The sequence below is a fragment of the Halichoeres trimaculatus genome, unplaced genomic scaffold (assembly GCF_033239565.1).
Source record: "Halichoeres trimaculatus isolate MK-OKI-2021-1 unplaced genomic scaffold, fHalTri1.1 fHalTri1_scaffold_11, whole genome shotgun sequence".
In the NCBI taxonomy this organism is placed as follows: Eukaryota; Metazoa; Chordata; class Actinopteri; order Labriformes; family Labridae; genus Halichoeres; species Halichoeres trimaculatus.
Window position 1 is genome coordinate 21,704,658 of NW_027437189.1, and position 20,791 is coordinate 21,725,448.

At 40.0% G+C, this 20,791-nt stretch overlaps 2 protein-coding genes across 4 annotated transcripts; both read left to right on the plus strand.

Annotated features, from left to right (window-relative positions):
• Positions 1-513: 513 nt before the first annotated feature.
• Positions 514-13,502, plus strand: larp4aa (La ribonucleoprotein 4Aa). Of its 2 annotated transcripts, XM_074680846.1 has the most exons (17): positions 515-1,088; positions 3,210-3,327; positions 3,538-3,696; positions 4,690-4,771; positions 4,868-5,004; positions 5,091-5,194; positions 5,302-5,412; positions 5,515-5,568; positions 5,667-5,876; positions 7,813-7,916; positions 8,101-8,142; positions 9,490-9,723; positions 9,818-9,872; positions 9,960-10,118; positions 10,212-10,351; positions 10,451-10,670; positions 11,019-13,502. In XM_074680846.1, the coding sequence occupies exons 1-17, from the start codon at positions 972-974 to the stop codon at positions 11,403-11,405; spliced, it is 2,433 nt and encodes an 810-aa protein (XP_074536947.1). In that variant the 5' UTR covers positions 515-971; the 3' UTR covers positions 11,406-13,502. The 2 variants fall into 2 exon arrangements, with proteins under 2 accessions (XP_074536948.1, XP_074536947.1); XM_074680847.1 differs by lacking the exon at positions 8,101-8,142 and having other exon boundaries at positions 514-1,088.
• A 2,133-nt stretch (positions 13,503-15,635) lies between these two features.
• asb8 (ankyrin repeat and SOCS box containing 8) lies at positions 15,636-19,595 on the plus strand. 2 transcript variants are annotated; one of them, XM_074680528.1, is made up of 4 exons: positions 15,636-15,980; positions 16,894-17,070; positions 17,155-17,259; positions 17,671-19,594. In XM_074680528.1, exons 2-4 carry the CDS (start codon positions 16,942-16,944, stop codon positions 18,304-18,306), a joined length of 870 nt encoding a protein of 289 aa, XP_074536629.1. In that variant the 5' UTR covers positions 15,636-15,980; positions 16,894-16,941; the 3' UTR covers positions 18,307-19,594. The 2 variants fall into 2 exon arrangements, with proteins under 2 accessions (XP_074536629.1, XP_074536630.1); XM_074680529.1 differs by lacking the exon at positions 15,636-15,980 and having other exon boundaries at positions 16,928-17,070; positions 17,671-19,595.
• The last annotated feature ends 1,196 nt before the right edge of the window (positions 19,596-20,791 follow it).

Below are 20,791 nucleotides of genomic sequence, written 5' to 3' on the forward strand. Positions count from 1 at the left end.
ATCATTCGTGGTGTTTTAGTTTGAAATTAAAGTTAGACACATTAAATAAAAAAAACATCATCCTAGGCCTACATCTACTTCTATAAGAGATATATGTATATATGTACTTATAATCATCACCGTCATCATCATCATCATTATCATTATAATTATTATTATTATTATTATTATTATTATTATTATCATAATTATTGTTATTGAATGCGTGCTCAATCGCAACGGGATGAAAAGAGGGTTTCAGTTCATCATTCCAGTTTTGTTGGTTTGGTAACTTCTTAATTCATTCATTTACTTATCGTGTCTAAGTTAGGGAACTTTTCGTAATTAATAAGTTTCGTTTTACACTTAAAATAAAATAAATGCACAATGCCGCCAGTGTTCTTCAACATGTACTTTGAATTGTGGCTGCCTGTTTTTAAAATAAGGGCTTGTTGTTACAGCAGACAACAGAAAACTACAGTAAATCCGGAAAAGGAAAAGGAAACGGGTGTGCAGAGGTCACGGAGACCTCGCGGTGGCAGCCGGGACGTCGGCGGACTGTATGCCTGCGCTCAGGAAGGTGCGTGTCCCCAGTGTCCGCTCCGGTCGCCCGGTTAGGAATGCGCCTCGCGGAACCGGTGTGTGCTGTAATACCTGAAGGAACAGCAGCGGGGACTGTGGTCTAAGAAGAGTCATGGTTTGGCAGAGCTTAAATCAGAAGTAACGTTACGTGCAAGTTTGATTCATTGAGCTAGCTGGCGTTGGCCCGCTCCGTTGATTCAGAGCACGCTAGGTCGTTAGCCTCCGTTGGTAGCTTATTAGCTAGCCGGGTAGCTAGCTAGTTAGCTAGTTTGAGTGTTGCTGGTCAATCCAGTCTCAAAGGAGAGAACCAGACTGACTGCTGAACCCAACCTTTACTTCGGGAAGAGGAGGTGGTGGCAGGCGGGGGCTGGGAGAACGCGAAGGGGGTGGAAGTGAGTCAGGAGCGGCTGATGAGTTCAGACCAGAGCGGAGAGCCGCCGCTGCTGCAGGAGGAGGCTGATCCCGGACCGAAGACCGGTGGGAAGGACGAGGCTCTGCTGGGGAGCGAGGGAGGGTCAGGCGGCATGGTAAGTGAGGCCTTCCTTAGCTCGTGAGCTAGCAGGCTGGCTAGGCGACTGGAAATCTGTTAGCACAGTATGTCCCTCTCTCTACTTGACAAACGTTGTTCATTAGGCAGCTAAAATCATTCCAAATAACACACATATTGGTGTACCCGGTTTTAGCTTGGCATCGGCTTACTTCCCATTTGCGTAATCACTTTCTGTTGGGGTTTGGAGGCTAAATGATATCGATTATTAAACGAAAGAAGCCATAGAAACCAAACATATGGCAGCATTTGCACAACAACCAACGTGTAACTTTCAGCCACAGGCGGGTGGATTTACACACTTGGAGTATATAGTTATAGTCACTTCATTGCAGCACCTTCACAGTTAGCTAAAGCTAGCTTAGCCATAGTAACAAGCAAGCTCATTAAGTAGTTTGCTGAGTAATCATTGGCCTGTAAGTTAAGTTATAATACCGAAGCTCGGTGACTTTTGTATGATTAGAAAAGAAGATGTGTTGATTTATTCATTCTGAAATTGTATCTGATGGATGCTTTGATTATTGGGCAAAGGATGAACGGTTCAATCACAAACGTTATCTGTTAGCTAATCGCGTTGCTAGCCAACTTAGCTAGCGCAGTGGCATGCGTTGCAAATACCTGGCCTGTGCTGCGCAGCGCAGTCAGCTGACATTACTTGGCTTGCAACGGCCTGTAACACAGAAGCATGCATTGTAACCAATGTGTCAAGTTTCACAGCTCATAATTGACTGTTCTCCCTTGAATGACACATAAACCATAACGCTCATTCAGCTCTACCTGGAAGAAAGAAGTGCCTTGAAACACATTGTGACCGGCAGCTGAACTTGTCAGGCCGAGTGCTTCTGCGGGAGGGAGCTGGATCTGTGTGCAGGTGGCAAGTGACAATGTCAAAAGAAATACTGGGAAACTTGACAGTCCACAGCATTGGTGATTAGTGTCCACCTGCCACCCACATAAGTTTGGATGGAATACACTTAGTTGACACTTAGCTCACATCCATGTCTGTATGCCTTAATACGTACAGTATGTGATCTATTCTTGGTCATAGATCTCTGCAGTGTCAGGGTTTCCTCTGCCAGTACCCAGCCCCTTTAACACTGAGAGTCATATTAAATCCTTAATGTAGCTCATTAAAAACTCATTGTATGTTTTATTTTTATGAACTTTATCATCAACAGTTATTACCAAACAGACATACTAGGTGCAAAAAGCTTCTATAGTTCTCCTGACTCTTGACTCAAGGGGCTTGTGACCTGTCAGCCTCAAGAGATCTTCAGGCCCTATGTTGCCAATTCATTGTACTTTTCTGGCGTCATGTTAGATACCATGGAAACAATGATGTGAAGGTGTTCCCACCTTTTCAAGGATGTACCAGGTGATTTTAATTAGTGGCCCTTCAATAAAGGGTTGAAGTAATTGATGGAGCCAGCAGGTGTGTGATGGATTGCTGTAACAGTCTTACTCTGTCATCGACAGTATGTTGTTCAGACTTCAACTTCACCCTCTCGTTATAAGTTTTAAGCTGCTAGGATTTTGTCTGTTTGTGGTTTCATCATCCCTGACGTGCCTTCATATACAGTAAAAATTTAATACTCAACCAACCAGAGGTCTGAATTGTAAGTGTCATCCACTTGCATGAGAGCAAGTGTTTTACTCTTTTTCCATGCTAATTGCTTTAATTGCATCATGTTATTGTGTCTCGCTCAGTTTTCCAGGTTGATTGTAATGGCCTAAAGTCATTTGGTCTCACTCTTGAGAGCTATGAGGTAAATTTAATGAGCTGGAGTTTCTCTGTGGTTACTGCTCTCAGGCCAGTACTGGATTTAAGATGCACCTTGGTGTGTTTGTGTTGTAAACAAATGAGTTTGAAAGCATGCTGCAAGCCATGTTATGTACAGAGTAGTCTTGAGGAAAGTCAAATGTTTGGCAGGATTGACTTGACACATTCGAACATTTGACAAGAAATCTGAATGAAAACAAATGTTTGATCACAGAAAATACATTTGTGTCAGTAAAATCATTTTAATGGCTATTTTATTCTGCTTTTAATGTCTCCTGAACTTGCTGAAACTTTTCTGATTGTGCTGTTTCTCATCTGTAGGTCACCTCTAAGGGTGCCGGTTTGAACCCTAATGCCAAGGTGTGGCAGGAGATGCCCGTGGCCCCCAGTGAGTCTGTTACTAACAGTCCTCATTGGCCCCCCTCCAACATCAGTGAAGGTGAGATTTGCATCAGCTAGATTTATTGAACTTAATATATTAAAACTGAAAGGGCTTTAAAGTTAATAAAGTAGGTACAAATTTAGAATCAAATTATGACATTCGTGTCTAATAATGATTTTTTTTTCTTGGTAAGAAAAAACATTGACTTTCCAAACAAAGAAGTGGACTGCTGTTGGTTCTGAATAACACCCTTTACCTTGTTCACAGGTTATTCTGAGTCCTCGTCTGCTGGGTGCAAGCCGTACACTGTGGGATTCACGGCCCTGGATGACAGCAGCTCCACAGCAACAGCTGAGATAGCAGTTAATGGAATGGACCCTCCAGAGTTGGGATTTTCCCCCGCCGAGTCCACCACAGGGACGTCAGGTCGGTCACGTCTCCACTCACCAACTGAGACTAAAACAAAGATTTATTTTCTTTATAATTAAAGTACTGGTTGGTTGGAATGTAAACCTCACAAATGTTGAGTTCACATATCAGCTGATAACCTCAGCAGCTGATTTAATCATTGGGTGGAGCCTTTGGGTGAAATGAGAACCTGCAGACTTCTGGCTCTTGCTGCCTAATGGTTATACTTATTTCTGAGACTTTAATAGCCAAATAACCACAACCTCTTTAGAGCTGCAAGACATAACTGCCTTCAGAGGCTCAGCTGTACTCATCACATAATGCTCTCACGCATGTATGACTAGATTCAGGATTGTCCAGAGCATCAGGTAAAGATGGTCCGATAGCCTACAAGACCCCGAGTCCCTGCATCACTCTTGTAATATCTGCATCATTTACACACACACACACACACACACACACACACACACACACACACACACACACACACACACACACACACACACACACAAGCTGTGTCTAAAAAATCTCCCACAAATGTATTGGTGGTAGAAGTAAAGAGGATAATGGAAAATAGATAATACGCTCTCTGCCAGTGAAGGCCATAAAACTGCTTATGAACTTCTTAACTGCTGTCTCTTGTGAGTGTTAGTTTGACAAAGCTGTCAGCTCTTAAAATAACGTGTGCTAGGATTTATAACTGAACTTAATCTGCATGCAAGAAAGGCACCAAGGTGTGGGTCTTGAAGTTACAAAAATGGGCTTTTGTGGACAATAAGAAAGTTTATACAGGATGCAGCTCTGCAGGTGTAAAGAACAGGCTCTGACTTATATGAAAGGCTTATTTACTTACTGACCACAACTGTTTATTGTGTAATCCTGAAAACTGTGATCAGGGGACAGCTCTGTCAATAACACAACAAGGCAGAGGATTATGGGTCTCATAAAAGTTTTCTATTCAGCACACTTGTGCCCACATTTCACAAAATGTTTTATTTTGCTTCTTGCTAGACTCCAAATCTGAGGAACAACCAATCTCCTCTGAGAATCTAAGAGAGTCTCTGAAGAAAGAGCTTGAGTTTTATTTCTCACGGTAAGAGAAAAGAACCCAGTTTACGTTTTCATACTTTGTGGTTGAAGTGTTCCAAATCAGAAGTTTTTGATCAACTTTTTCACTTTAATTTTTCAGGGAGAACCTCTCTAAGGATTTGTACCTGATGTCCCAGATGGACAGTGACCAATTTGTCCCTATTTGGACTATAGCCAGCATGGAGGGCATCAAGGTCCTCACCACTGACATGGACCTCATCCTGGATGTATTGAGATGTAAGTTAAATGTATAGAACAGTGTTTTGATCTGTAGTTTAGCACTTTTGATGTATCTAGATTAAATTACTGTGAATCTCCCTCAGCCTCACCGATGGTACAAGTGGACGAGAAAGGGGAGAAGGTGCGTCCTAATCACAAGCGGTGCATTATCATTCTGAGGGAGGTCCCTGAAACAACACCTGTTGAGGTAAATAATCTGATGGATTAACTTCACAAAATGTACATATCACAGGAAGCGTCATGTCAGGGTTTTTTTTATTACCTGTATGAGCCCATTCTTTTTCTGTGCAACAGGAAGTGGAGTCTCTTTTCAAAAATGACAACTGTCCAAAGGTGATAAGTGTTGAGTTTGCACACAACAACAACTGGTACATCACATTCCAATCAGACACAGATGCTCAACAGGTAATTCAATTTAAAATTAGCTTCTCTTTACGCTTTCTGAGTGTTGAGCTAAAACACTGCTCACTGAATGGCCTCATTAACTCTTTTTCAAATGCTCTCCAGGCCTACAAGTACTTAAGAGAGGAAGTAAAAACATTTCAGGGAAAACCCATAATGGTGAGTTTGCAAAAAGCCCTAACTCATTTTGGAAATGCCCCTTTGTCAAGCTGTGGTTAGGTGTTTGACTCTGATGTCTTTTTCTGTAACACTGACAGGCCAGGATAAAGGCCATCAACACATTCTTTGCAAAGAATGGCTACCGTAGCATGGACAGCAGCCTCTACGCTCAGCAGTCCCAAAGCCAGTCCCAGTACAGCTCTCCTCTCTACATGCAGCATGTCTACCCCCAGCAGCAGTACCCGGTCTACGGCATAGTACCTCCCACCTGGACGCCTTCACCCACACCGTATTTTGAAACTCCCCTGGTGAGACACACTGCTATGACATAATTCACAGTCATGCAAACCTACACTGATAATAATTTCCAATGCTCCTTTGGTTTATGTTTTACAAAAGCAAAACTGAGTACCTTGTCGCTCTGAAACGACATGCGGCTGCCAGTTGGTCATTGCTGCATTGTCTTTTTCGGTGTCGTAGAGGACAGGCACAGGGTCCATTCAAATGAGTTTTTGAACTGTCAAGAAACTTAAGCACACAAAAATTTTGCATAGCAAAGAGTTAGAGAAGGTGCATGGTATTTTCTTAGACTGTTTTACATCAGAGATGCAGCAGGGTGCAGTTGAATGAGGACAGTGTTGTCATAATATAAAATGTATATAACATTAAATTGTCAGTAAGATGTTATATGATACAGCCTATCAGGGTTCCTGCGGATCCTTGACAAGTCTTAAAAGGCATTGAATTCATAATTCTAAAAGTAAGGCCTGAATTGGCATTAAAAAGCCTTAAATCTAAATTTCAAAAGTCTTAAAAATTTGAACTTATTGGTAAGATTTATGTTGGTTTGAAGTAAAAAAAATAATTTGTAGCATTTATCTATTTTTCTAAATAATTTCCTGATTTACTCTTGTGGCAACATCCGGTAATCACAATAGCGGAACTAACAAAACGGTGATGTGGTTGCACCAGGAACTTTTTGCCCAGACGCATGTCTTGGTTCTACCTAGGGTGCCTGGAGAGAAAAAAAACGAGGGAAAATTGCCAAAAAAATCAAAAAGTGGCTTAGGAAAATTGATTACGGCCGCAAAATTAAGAATTAAATTTGAAATTAAATTTCAAAAACTATGTAAAAATTTCAAAAATGGTTGTGACAGTGGCCAAAAAAGATGAATGGGGGCAAAATAGGCATAAAGTTGTAAAAATGGGGTTAAAAAAAGGTCAAAAGTGATGTTTTATGTAAAATAAACATTGGGTTAAAATGGCCTCTAACCCAGGTAATTCATGTGGTGTTTTTGTTTGTTAGTTTTGTTTGTTTCAATTGTGGTTCGTTTTCAACTTGTTTTTAAATTTGATTTCCAACGTCATTAAAAAAGTCTTAAAAATTCTTAAATTGAACTTGCCTTGAGCTGTAGGAACCCTGCCTATGTACAGGTTGTGAGTGAAGCAGATAAAAGATATGAGTTCTTTCTGGCATTTATACCAACTTTTCTGACTGCACGTGGGAATTTTCAACCATAGTTTTTTAAGTCGAAATTTACAATTATACAGCATACCTTTTTTAATACTAACAATAAAAAGTAAAGTCATAAGCACCCAAATGTACTGTCTGTAAGACATGTTAACATGATTTATACATCTTTAAGACACTCAAATGACTTTACAAAACTGTATTTCAAGAACTGTTTTTTTCCTCTACTTTAAAAATGTAGTTATCGATTTTATCAAACATAAAAATGAGTATTATTGTATCAGATTTAATTATGTGGTATTTAATTTCAAGAAATTAGGTCAACCGTATTGAAGCATGGCTCACCAAAACTGCAGGCCAGATGTAAACCAATGAAAAAACTGACATTGTATTTTTTCCTGTAAAATTAGTAAACACCTGTGAGAACTTTTTCTTCTTGTATTTTAAAAATGAGCAAAGAAGAAAATTGCATAATCTAAAGTCTGTGGACATCAACACACGTCTCTTTTTATTGATTGTAAGGATGGACTCTTGTGTATGCTTGAAATATTCAAAATCACAACAGCTTCAGCCACTTATCAACATCTGTGCTGCTTGTGGGCATTACTGTTTGAAGCTGGAATTCCCTTTGGGGTTTCCACAGACATGAGGTAAACTATTGAGACCAAGAGTTCATAATTTGATGTCAAGTTTCCTGTAGTCTCTTGCAGAATGCGCAACTGCATAAAATGGCTGTGGTAAATATAGGTGTGTTTTTTGTTTTTCTTTTCCAGGCACCGTTCCCCAACAGTAGCTTCGTGAATGGATTTGGCTCTGCCGGACACTACAAAACCGGTTCTAATTCCCTTAATATCACTCGCCCATTCAACAGAAACCGGTAAGAACTCTGTCTCAATGCCGTGTGTCGCTCTACCATTTTACCAGTTGGAATGTTTTACCACTTGTGTCAGTGTTTGCATGGTGTGAACCGTGAGCATCAGATCATCTGCAATTAAATGTTGTGAAGAGAAAATGTGACCTCACTGGGGATTTCACTCCCTGTCTTCTTACTGTCCCCACAGTGTCCCCCTCTATTCAAGAAAGAATGTAATAAATGCCTTCAGGTACAACTGCCATACCATACAATAAGCTTCATCGCTACCCTCATCTCTTACCATACTGCAGCAGTGAATCCATTTACGGGCCAAAGCCCTCTGCCAGTCAGATTTTTTACAAGCCATTAATCCTCTGTCAGTGTGTTTGTTGCTGGTTAATGAACACCTCAGTTTTTCAATGTCATTTGATAGATGTAGTCTTCATACTACATGGCAACAGCTTCTAGCTGATTAACTGGCTTTATATGATACAGCCTCCTTGGCTCTCAAGTATCCTCTTTTCATCAGCATTATCACATGTAACAGTTCCCCTCCATTCAAACTAACCACCCATTATAATTTTTTTCTTGGTTTTATGGCTGCTTTTTTGTCAGTGATTGTATTTCTTTGTGCAATGTGGCAACATTTTATGTATAACAAAGACAGACAGTTTTTAGAATAGCCTAGGTCAACCAGCTCTCAAGCTTTCATCTGTTTGCTTTCAGTCTTTGGGAAATAAAGGGATGACAACTTTGCAAGTTTGATCAGATGCTGAAAAAGCAGCTTCACAAAGAAATAGTTTGTCTGGATTCAAGCAAAGTCGGCCCAATGATGAGATCAAGATGCGCATAGAGGGAAACCAGAGAAAGGAGTAACTGGCTTTGGTTCTCTCTTTCTCCCACTCATCCTCTCTCTCTCTCCTCTCCTTTACCTACCAAAGTCAGGTGCTTCAGTCTCGTCCCAATGAGCGTTCAGATTATGAGATCTGAGGGTCAAAGACTGTTGACGAAATTAAGCTGTGAAAATAATGCTGCTTGGTTTTTTGACATCTGTCACAAAGTGTTATTTGTGTCATAACATTCATGATAGCTGTCTTTTTCTTACAAGGATGTTGTCAGCTCTTTACAATGGGTTTATAAGTGTGCAGATAGCAGCACAGTTTTCTTCCATCAGTGTCTCCACTGCTTTAATCAGCTGTAGCCCAAGATCTCCCCTGCATGTCTATACAACCACCCTCAGGACACAGCATGCAGTCTAATTTCTCCACCAGTGTTTTCCTAGGGACTCGCTTAGCTGTGCCAGCCTTTGTCCAGCTGTTTGACATTGAACAAACAGCAGTGGCAGTTTTCTGTCATGACTTTTCCACGTACAGAACTATTTAACATGGGTTTGACATAGTCCATCATTGGATCTTATTGTCTGTTGTAGCTGGTCAATTTAACAGCTGGAAAAAGATTTTAATGTGGTACTTTCATTTTCAGAAAAACTTAGTCAAAAAGCTGATAAAAAAAAAAAAGCTCCACTGGAAACACTGGTTTTAAATTTAAGTAAATGAAGAATCAACCCTACCCATCTTCATTTTTCTCTTTTTAATAGAAACCACGTGAAGCCCCAGGTGAGGACGGGTGACTTGACCCCAGCGTCTATAACTCCAGTCCCCTTGGAGAGTCTGACTGGATTGCGCAGCCCGCAGCCTCCCACTCCTGTAGCTGCAGCCACAACTAACCCAGTCCAGACAGCCTCGGACCTGAGCTCAGCGTTCTCTCATCTCTCCTCTTCCTCTTCCTCTCTGGACCCCAGTGATGACAACAGCATGGCTGGACGGGGAAGGTAAAGCTAGTCTGTAAAAGCTGCTCGTAGTTTAATTAGTAACACTTGACAGGTACTGACTAGAAAACATAATATATCATTTGTCGTCCATCAGACGGAGCACAACGTACAGAGGAACCCGAAGGAGGCGAGAAGATGAGCGGATTGCGGTAAGGAGAAACTTTTATGGTGACTTTAAATTGATGAATTCATGAGAAAGAAAATCTCGAGATCTTACTGTGGGTTTGTTTCCTCAGAGGCCCATACCGTTAGCAGAGGTCAAAGTTTCTCCCCCCAAATTTGACTTGGCTGCTACCAATTTCCCACCTCTTCCCGGTTGTGTGGTCAGCACACAGGGGGAGCCAGTGCTGGAAAACCGAATGTCAGACGTTGTACGTGGTTTGTACAGAGACAAGGTAAGATGGTATAAGAAGAGTTACTGTTGGATCTCCACTTACAGTTTCGTTTGAATGTTGATCCCTAAAGTGATTCTTTCTCCTTTCCTCAAGACTGAACAAGCCAATAAAGAAGCCACTGTAAGCCCAGCTTCAGGCCAAGCCGTGGTCACGGAAGACACTGTGGCTGTCACAAGTCCTGCTCAGGCTGCTGTGAAATCTGCTACACAACCACTTGGACCTCCATCCACTGGGTATGAACGTCGCTTTGGGCTTTTTGTGGAATTACAGTTTCACAGATGATGTAGAGCATCTAAAGTGATGAATTAAATGTCTTTGTCCTAATCGAACAGCATCACTCGTCAGGAGAGGAGGGTCGACCGCGTAGAGCCCCCAGCTCCAAAAGTGTCCCACAGTACACCTGTTCAGACAGTGAACTCCTCCTCCTCCACCTCTACATCTTCTCCCTCACAGCCTGTGCCTGCCTCCAGGCCTCAGCCCTCTGCTGCCTCAACTCCAGTGACACCCAGTACGCCGGCCCCTGCTACAGCTACTGTTTCCACTCCTGCACAGGTGAAGATCTGTTTTTGATAAAGTGTTTGACTTGAACACAGTTGTCAACTGATTTTTTTTCTTCAAACTTGCAAAAACTTGTCTTCCCGATGATGAGATCTATTGCGCATAGAGGGAATTGAGGTAGTGGACTGACTGGCTTTTGTTCTGTCCTTCTATCTCCCACTCCTCTTGAGTGTTTTTCTCTCTTTTCTTACTCTGATCTTTCTGCCAAAAGTCCTGGATGTTCACTCCCAGCCCAATGAGCGTTAAGATTATGAGATCTGAGGGTTTGACAAGGAAGATCATAAATAACTGTGACTGAAATTCAGTGGTTTTAATACTGTTCTTTTCTACCTCTTGTTCAAGGAACCTCGTAAGCTCAGCTACGCCGAGGTATGCCAACGACCACCCAAGGACCCTCCTCCTGCTGCCCCCACTCCAGCTCCCTCAGGCACTGCTTCAGGCCAGCCCCTACGCGAGCTGCGTGTAAACAAGGCGGAGGAGCTGGGCTCCAGTGGCGGAGACAAGCAAGAACGAAGCCACGACAGGGAGGGGGGATGGGAATGCAAGGAGAGCCGGCCACCGCGTGAACGTGACTCTCAAGGCTACTACCGCAGTAATGGCCCCAGAGGCACAGGGGGCCTCAAGTTTCGGGACCAGAGGCGCCCACCTCCGGCTCGACGCAGCTCCCCACAAGGAGGTTACCGGCACACTGGCAAAGAGCAGAATATTCCACCAGTATCGCCAAAGTAAAAACTGATGATGAATAGAAAAGATGTATGAATATATATACATGGATATATATATAATTATATAAAATGAATAACATAAAAGCAACAACATTATGGTAGCCACCTTCCCCTCCTGGAACTTGACAAGAGAAAAGCTTTTAAGTGACATTAAGACCAGGACATCCAGGACTAACGGGCTAAATGACATCTGAAGAACTCTGAGTGAATTGAAAAGGAATATCTTATTCTGGCCTCCAGCAGTATGCTTAACAGAATTTAAGTGCGATTTATCTGGAGCCTGTCTCATTTATGCTCTGCCAGGGAGAGGTGGGATGCTGGGCCACTTAAATGGCCCTCTACCTTTTTTTATTTTAATGAATAGATGTCTGCAAGAACAATATGCACTAAGAAGAAAAGAACATGCATATGTCATGTACATATACAAAGACATCACTAACACGCAATGAGACATCTTTTTTTTTCTTGTGTGCTTAGGTTTGCAAGTATGACTGAAGGGTTGACTGATGTCTGTGTATGCATTGATTGTTCAGCGAAATGATTGAAGTGCTGCAGTGTGTTGTGGCACTGATGTAATGAAATGGATTATTATATTTGATTTTTACATCAGAGATTCAGAATCATTGTCCTGAAACTGGACAGTGTGATCTTCTAATGTATAATAATGAATTGTGTTCTATGGTGTGAAATTTTGATCCTGGTTTGTAATTGGCTTAAATTGTTATCAGTCAGATATCAGAAACTGTCGATGTATGCCGCAGTCAGATGTGTGGTTTTGTTTGAAGCCGAAATCCATTTTGGGGGTGCTTGCTGGCCTGTCGGCCACGGCAAACCTGCTTGCCTGGTCCAAAGTTTTTCTTGTTAAGTTTTTATCTCTCTCTGAACCGAACACTCTGATTCAGATCATTGTCATGTTGATAATCAGTCAGGTTCTCTGTTTACATGTTTGTTTGGGTGTTAGGTTGATGTTTTCTAAGAGAGAATAGGTTGACGAGGTGTGAGATTTGACTGTTCAGTGCGCCTGAAGGTGGTTTAGGTGAGGTTTGGCTTTTCTACATCATCACAGGATATCCAGGTTAAGCTTATATCTGTGAATTGTTCTTAACAATGGCATAGTGTCAAAACTAGGCAAAGGAGTGCTGTTAGCTAAAGATGATAGCTACATAATATTTGGCAGCCAAGTTGTGGTTATAAGGAAAATTTGGAAATTTTCACGTGCTATGTGCCAGCTGCCTACGATCATAGTGTGCTAGGATTAAGTATGATTTTTATTGATGAGGTCTGCTAAATGTAGTTTTGGGGAAAACTTTTGGCCCAGTGAAACTGGATTTTGGCAAAGCGTAGAGGTGTAGTTGCCGATGCTATATTATAATAACCCTTCACTAGAAATGTGTGTGGGAGAATGTAACTGTTCTAGTACTGAATTTTCAGAGGGAGGTTTTTGAACGCAGGTATCCACCAGATTGTTTTGTGCTTTTAGGGTGAGTTTGCTGGTTTGTTTTTATTGTTTATTTTTTTCTTTCCTGATTTTTTTTTTCTTTTTTGGAAAAACAAACAGATTGACTTAGAATTTGAAGTTTGACTCACTGTATGTATTGCTTTTTAAAATTATTTATTTTAATTCTGATGCACAACGCTTTTCTCCCAATCTTGGTAGGCTGGTTTCCCCAAAGTTGTGTGAAATCGCATTGGCAGAATAAAATCACGCATATGACATTTAAATACTGTTCTGGATGTCAGCTGAGTGGAAAAAAAAGAATACTTGATGCATTGACTTTGGGTTTAGTAATGCAGTAAAAAAATAACCAATCACTGGGATTGTATTTCTTTATTAATGAGTATGAGCAGCTAGTGGATTAGGATAATTAAATAAATGCACTAACTTTTTTTTTTTTTTTTTAAAGAAAAGAATCTTACTCATGAGTAATGTGAAATCATTTAGAAGCATATGGTTGATGTTGACAGGCTTGCAAATACCACAGGAATTGCTCCCCCTTCATTTGTTTGGGTTACTTTTTTGTTAATTTGGGTCAGGTGGCAAAATGAAATATAGTAACAGATAAACCAAGTGTTTGAGACACAATCCTAGAACTGTATGAAATGTCACCAAAAATAAATTATTTTGATTTGGCTTTCAAGTGTTGCATTTCTTTCAGTTGATTTTGTGTTGTCTGTGTACACAAACATGTGAATGTGTTTTTCAACTTAACAGAAAAAAAGGTTGAAGTCATCAGGCCAGGGAGTCAAGTTCATTTAAAGAAGTATAACTTTTTTTCTTCTTTTTTAAAAAAAAATATTGAGTCTTATTTAAACCTCATAGTGGGGTTTTGTGGGGGTTAAAGATAGGGTAACGGGGTAGGCTGGATAAGGTTTTAGGCTAAGAGCTTTTACAGAATGAGTCTCAGGAACATCATCCTATGTTTTTATTCAACCAACACTTCAAACCCTATAAATTGTCCAACTTCCATTCACATTTAACATTCTTTAGTAAGAAGTAATGTAAAGATTATCAACATCCTGTCAAAGACTGAAAACAAACCAATTCAGTCTTAGTTTCAACACATACTTGAACAACCATTATCCTATTTCACAGATTCAAACTAAAGCAAAATAATGCTAGAAGTGTAATGTCCCTCGACCCTTGGTGACATGTATAGCTGGGTTTCCAATAGTCTGTAAACTTCTAACAATGAATTCATTTCATTTTTCATTTAAGTTCATTCAGACAAACTTGTTAACTGAGCGAGAAATAGCAACAAAGCAACATGGTAGTCTGAAAAGGAGCAGGCTGAAGCTGAAGCTTATTTTACCCGCCCCCAACACAAGTTACACTTTAAAACATATGGATGGCTACCAGTCCATACATCACAGCTTTAACTGAAACTACCAATTCTTTTTTTAAGCTGATATGCATCACAATGCTTTAATACAAGACACAAAACAAATATACGGGATGCAAAGACTTTTCGACATTTTTTTTTTTTTCAAACAGTGATTGGTCATTCTCAGCATAGGAATTTAAAATGTTTTGCTTGGTTTTCTTTTTGAATTGAAATAATGATAAACAGTCTTTTTGCTCTGGGTCCAACTTGTTCCCAATATTAACCCCAGCAACAGAAATACAGTGCTGTGTTATGTTTGTTCTTACAATCTGTTTTTTAAATATTTCACCTCCTCGGAAATTAAAAACCATATCTCTCTTTTGAAACAATCCCTGGATGTGAACAGGTAACTTATTGTTCTTTATGTTATACATAAACTGGGCTGTTTTAAAGACAACCAAGTCCCTAAATTTTAAAGCTTTCAGTTTAATAAAAAGTTTGTGTTTTCCCTGTAGGTCACTTTATTTACAATTCTAATTGCTCTTTTTTGGATCACACAAATTGGATCAAGATTAGTTTTATACCTCTTCCCCCTCACCGCTACGCCATAGGTCATATAAGGGAGAACTAGGGAACAATACAAAACATATAAGTTTTTTTCATTCGGGGACTCTTTGACTTTAGAAAGTATTCCAAGTGATTTGCATAACTTTGCTTTAATATGGTTTATGTGAGGTTTCCAACTACGTTTATTTTGTATAATTATTCCAAGAAATTCTATTTATTTCACTTGTTCTATCTGCGTGTCAGTTATTACTAATTTTTTGTCCACATCAGTCGTACGATGTCCAAAAATGTGAAATTTTGTTTTATGTAGATTTAAAGTTAATGTATTTGACCCAAACCATTTCTTTAACATACTTAGTTATTTTCCAACTGTTTCTATCAATGTATCTAAATTTAGCCCACTACAGAGTATGTTAGTGTCATCAGCAAATAGAATAAAATGTACTACTTTTGAAACTAAACATAAATCATTAATATATATAATAAATAACAAAGGGCCTAACACTGACCCCTGAATTGACTTTGAGACATTACATTTTTAATATGAATTGTGTTTTAACAAATGAGTAACAAAGATTTTCAAAAAAAAAAAAAGATGGCTCTTGGCACTGTCTTTAAGTTTCCAAATTTATTTTCAAGATTAGGATAGGTTTTAGATTCTAGATGTGTTTTTGGATCCTTTTAATTTTGGCAATAATTACCCGTTAACGGGTAAGCGATAGAGCTCAAATATGACTGGGAAAAGACTCGTGAAAAAAAATAGTTTTAAGCCAATCTGTCCACCTGGAGCTGCTTGACCCGTCAGTGAGCAGTGATATGTAGACACACTTGCCCTCTTCACTAGTCCACATCTCAACATGGTCATCAGCCAGAGGCACTCGTGGCATGTGTTCAGATGCCTGCGGTGCTGCCGTGTCATACATGCCTATATTGGGACAGTCAATACATTTAGCGAGGCCGTCACTGCTTGTCGGGCACCACAACGACTTGTACTTTGAGAATCACGAGGGTCCTTTGAGATGTCGCAGATAACAACCAGCAGTTAGACAATTGACTTGTTAAATAACGGAGGATATAGGCTGAGTGAGAGGGCGTGGCTGCGTGCGGTGACGTGCTGTGTTTATGTCAAACCGAACAGCAAACAGTCAATACGGTAACCTGTCAGACCTTCAAACCGTGGACCATAAACGGTACGTTGTCACTAAAGCATATTTTATTCACAGCTTTCGATGTATGGGACATTTAAAAACGTGTCCAAAATAATTTGGATTTAATGCCAGTTTATTTTTTTCTGCTCAACTGTCGAGTTTTGTTAGCTTTCAGGCGCTAGCGTTAGCTTGCTCATAAGCTAGCTTGGTGCTGCTAGCTGCCGGAGAAAATGTAGCGAGGGTTTAAATATCCCCTTAACCCTGACTGTCAGCATGTGGCTGCATGCCAAGAAGCTTTGTCAGTTTAGATATTAATGTTCAAAAATCGTTTTAAAAAGCTGTCACTCGGTGTAAAGACACTGTCACTGTCGCAAGCTATCCAGCCGTCTTTGTTTTTGAAAAGTGAGCTAACGTTAGCTGTCACTATCACTCAGCTGTTTACGTGCATACAGATTCTGCTGAAAGTCAGCATCAGACGACTTTTATTAGCCCCAGAGAAAAACATTAGACATCTGATATTACATCTACAGCGGCACAAAAATCGCTTAGTGTTCGGACTATATTAATTTAGCCCGAAATGGGGGTCATGAAATGGGTTTTAATATGTTAATTTGGTAAATATTGTTTCGGATATTTTGCAACTGTGTGCGGTTGTCATTATTTGTAATGCACTATAAGTTATACCACAAGATAAACATTTTTCTCCAGTATTATTCATAAATCATAAAAGGTGATTCATGTTCTATTTTTCCATGTTTGCAAATGCTTTTTTCCTGTATCAAATGAACTAAATTCTTTGTATTTTGTAGATTTCTGCCATAGTCAAAGTTGTTCACTTTATAACACAAACTGCCATGCTGGTGTACTGGGGTTAGAATGAGTCTGAAAGCAACATGTAACTGTTCATAAAACAAAATAAGTAACAGATTTTAACATTTTTCAACATGTCTTTCAGCGTGCCCTTGTGTCACCCCTGCCTGGGTGACATGGTCCTCAGTTACACATGAGCTCTACTATGTGGTACATCATGCAAAGCATTCAAAGTAAATACTCCTTGTCTGAGCGGCTCATCCGCACCATCGCAGCCATTCGCTCATTTCCGCATGATAATGTAGAGGATCTTATTCGTAAGGTAAGCCTATTTACTAATTTGCATCTAGATTAATGATAACACTTTATGTCATAAGTTGACATGGTTATCTTATCCATGCCCAAGGGTGCCGATGTCAACCGGATGCATGGCACATTGAAGCCCTTGCACTGTGCCTGTATGGTCGCTGATGCTGACTGTGTGGAGCTGCTATTAGAGAAGGGAGCAGAGGTATGTTACAGATGATGACACCCTCACATATCATCATTTCATCTCATATCACACATTTCTCATTTATCCACTGACCACTACTTCATGTTATACTCTCTTAAATTCAGTCTCTTTATTACTCAAACGTCTCTCCACAGACTTTCCCATTCCACTGTTTTTTCCTTAAGTAGTTTAGATTTGTCCCTGACCTCTTATTACATGCTGTGTTATTCTTGCACCCATATACTGTATGTTGCTTTAACCGTCTCTTTTGCGTTCTGCACTTTTACAAACATGTTGCACATTAACCTGCAGAGCCCCTGCACTTCCACGTTCTTTAAAACTTTATGGTCTTAAACAGTTAACATTTGACTCTGTGGGTTGTTAGCAGTTTAGCATCAGTTATCTCACAACATTACATTTTCTTATTAGGTGAATGCTTTGGATGGATACAATCGCACAGCACTACACTATGCAGCAGAGAAGGATGAGAGCTGCGTGGAGCTGCTGTTGGAGTATGGGGCCCAGCCAAACGCCCTGGATGGTAACAAGGACACCCCACTACACTGGGCAGCCTTTAAAGATAACCCAGAGTGTGTGAGGGCCCTGCTGGAAAGTGGGGCCTGTCCCAATGCTCGGGACTACAACAATGACACACCTCTGAGCTGGGCAGCCATGAAAGGCAACCTGGAGAGTGTCAAAGTGCTTTTAGACTACGGGGCCCAGGTCCATGTGACCAACCTGAAGGGCCAAACCCCCATATCTCGACTGGTGGCTCTGTTGGCCCGGGGCCTTGGCACTGACCAGGAGGAGGAGTGCTTAGAGCTGCTGTGCCGGGCAGCTGGGCGGTTTGAGATCAGACGAGCTGACGGCACACTTCCTAGGGAGCTGAGTAAGGATCCCCAGCTGCTGGCGAGGCTCACAAACATGGTGGCTCAGGCTCCAACGCTTCGTTCACTGGCCCGTTGTGCTGTCCGGCAGAGTCTTGGTGTCCAGTACCTTCCCACTGCTGTCAAAGAACTTCCTTTACCAGAGACTATAAAAGATTATCTACTGTTGAGAGACTGAGTTAAGGTTACCTTTGGCTGACTATTAAACAGATCACAGAGCATTTTTTTGGCAAAGAAATGTCTGCATTGAGTTATAGGCAATGATGTGACTGTGGCCCCTGGTTAATTTAACCGTCTTGGAAATAAATATAGATTTGAACCCTGAGAGGGTTTGTAAAAACCTCAGCAGGTCTTTTTTTTAATGTTTATTAGCTGTTGCACAGTGAGAGCAACAGATAAATAGTCTGATTAGTTTCAGATGTAGGAAAAACAACTACACGTCCATGTACATATTGCTTCATAAAAGGATCATAAAGTTATGCAATCTCTGGGAGCACAGTTCTGGCCTCTAAAAAACAAAGTCTTGATACAACACTGTTGTCTTAGTCCATCCTGCATGTAGACAGACAGACAGAAACCGTCACTTTGTTGTCAAATTTTCATAAAGCTAGGTGTGTCAATCCTCTCACTGCTCACAAAGGGCCTGTTCATCTCTGGTCAGTTCAATACCTCTAAAGATGAGAAAACACCCCCAGTGGTTTGTCAAGGAAGGAAAATATAAGGAAAAAAAATGTTGAATTTTGAGTTTGGTGTCAAAATTAATTTATGGACATTGCAATGAAAGTCAAAAATGTTTGATAGGTTTAAAATAAGGACTCATTATGCAGCGATGCAGACTCTCCACAAATTGTGAAAGATGATTAATTTTCTAGTAAGTGGTGCCTGATAACGTGTCATGATATTTAGTTTACATGACTCTGGCATTTCTCTCTTAATAATGTCCCATCTACTCATGCAAAAATATTGATCTTTAATTACTAAGGGGAGAAATAGAAAAAAAAGCATCAAAAGCCTGCAAAATATTTTGATTATTTTCCTGTCATGTCTAATTTACTATTTATTCAATCTTATTTTAGTGAAAGGTGCAGTTGCCAATCAAGTATATACATTTTATTTCATGTTTAACTCGGGGTGTTCTTGGACTTAACTTGAAAGCTTATAAAGTTTCTCTCCAGTCCAACATTTTGCAGCAAATAATTAAAATCTATTTACTTTAAATTAAATGTTAGATAGCTTGACCCAAGAATGGCATGATGACTATGTTTTTGTCCTTATGGAGTCACTAAAAAGCTTGCAAAATGTACTTATGTTTTTTTGTATGGGATCTTTTTGAAATCTGTTTTTGTGCTCGAGTTTGTTTGCTTGTTCTGCTGCTGTGTTTAAAAGTTAACCCCTTAGATCTTGTCTTGTGTAAACCTGCAAAAGTGCTTTTTTTCTCTTTGTCATTGTAATGAAAGTAAATGCCTTTATATCAACTTATATTTCCTTTGCATTTTCTTCACTTAAGTGTCAACCTTAGCTAAAGCCGACACAAATGTTTCACAATTAAGCACCATTATTTTCACAACACTGCTTAGCTGAAGAAGTGAATGAAACCTTACAGAGACACAAACACTGGGTCATATTCAAACTATCATCTTTCTCCAAACTGAGGTATAATTTGCATGAGCTTTTAGTCACTGCAGACATTTTGCTTGTCATAGGAGGAAAGCCTAGGTGTTACTAAGAAGAATTAAGAAGATTAGTACAGGCTCTGCTCTGTACAAGTGTCCCAGTGAGACAGCATGCACAATACCATCGCCCTTAAACCTGCACAGCTAAATCCAACCCAGCCATTATTAACCTTATTATTTTCACTTGCTTCTTCTGCACTTTAAATACATTTTGTAGAACCCTGTTGTAACATGTACCTACACCAGTTGTGAAGCATCTACTCTTCTGATAAAGTGGATATAAACATGTGAAGAACATCATAGCAATGATATTATGGTTAGGGTCCTTTCACTCACTGATAGGAGTGAAATTGTCTTAGTGACTAAGCTTAAACTCAGATTTAACACAATTTAATTAGCACTCAGAAATGTTCACTGCTAACTTAAAGTAGGTGAAGAACAACGAGGAGTTTAAGAGTGAAATCTTTTTGCTAGTAGTTACAGCTGAGATCACTTGGTTCTTGTATTATTACAGTTTAACTGCATTTATTTGTCTCAATCATGATCAGACATTACTATTAGAGAGCCAGATGAGCCCAAGCATAAGAAACCACATTATGCATTTACAATCAGAGTGTCTACTTTTAAATTATCTGAACTTTTTTGAACAAATGGGTTGGGATCTTCTCACACCCATCATAAATATAAAACAAAAAGGGAACAAAAATTGGCATCCAAACAGACATATTGGCCTAATTTGACATGATAATATTCATGTATCAGTATAGAGAAACGTGTTGACAGTCTAACAATTTCTGATCTAATTTCAAGTTGTGTCTCTTAGAAAACAAACCAAAACAAAACGTTTGACTTGGTGTGTTGTTCCTTCAGTTATCCAACAGAGGTCTCTCTTTACTTGTGTCTGAATTCGCCATCAGTGAACTCTGATTTGATCATCGAATGTGATGTTAACTGTACGTTGTATATTGAAGGAAAACTGTGATATTATGA

What these genes read in the sequence shown, in the direction of transcription:
- larp4aa (XM_074680846.1), top strand. Translation starts at nt 972, where the DNA reads ATGAGTTCAGACCAGAGCGGAGAGCCGCCGCTGCTGCAGGAGGAGGCT. An exon ending in CTTGAGTTTTATTTCTCACG is followed by an intron (nt 4,772 to 4,867) that starts GTAAGAGAAAAG and finishes TTAATTTTTCAG; the next exon opens with GGAGAACCTCTCTAAGGATT. An exon ending in GTGGTTTGTACAGAGACAAG is followed by an intron (nt 10,119 to 10,211) that starts GTAAGATGGTAT and finishes CCTTTCCTCAAG; the next exon opens with ACTGAACAAGCCAATAAAGA.
- asb8 (XM_074680528.1), top strand. Translation starts at nt 16,942, where the DNA reads ATGAGCTCTACTATGTGGTACATCATGCAAAGCATTCAAAGTAAATAC. An exon ending in TAGAGGATCTTATTCGTAAG is followed by an intron (nt 17,071 to 17,154) that starts GTAAGCCTATTT and finishes TCCATGCCCAAG; the next exon opens with GGTGCCGATGTCAACCGGAT. An exon ending in TATTAGAGAAGGGAGCAGAG is followed by an intron (nt 17,260 to 17,670) that starts GTATGTTACAGA and finishes TTTTCTTATTAG; the next exon opens with GTGAATGCTTTGGATGGATA.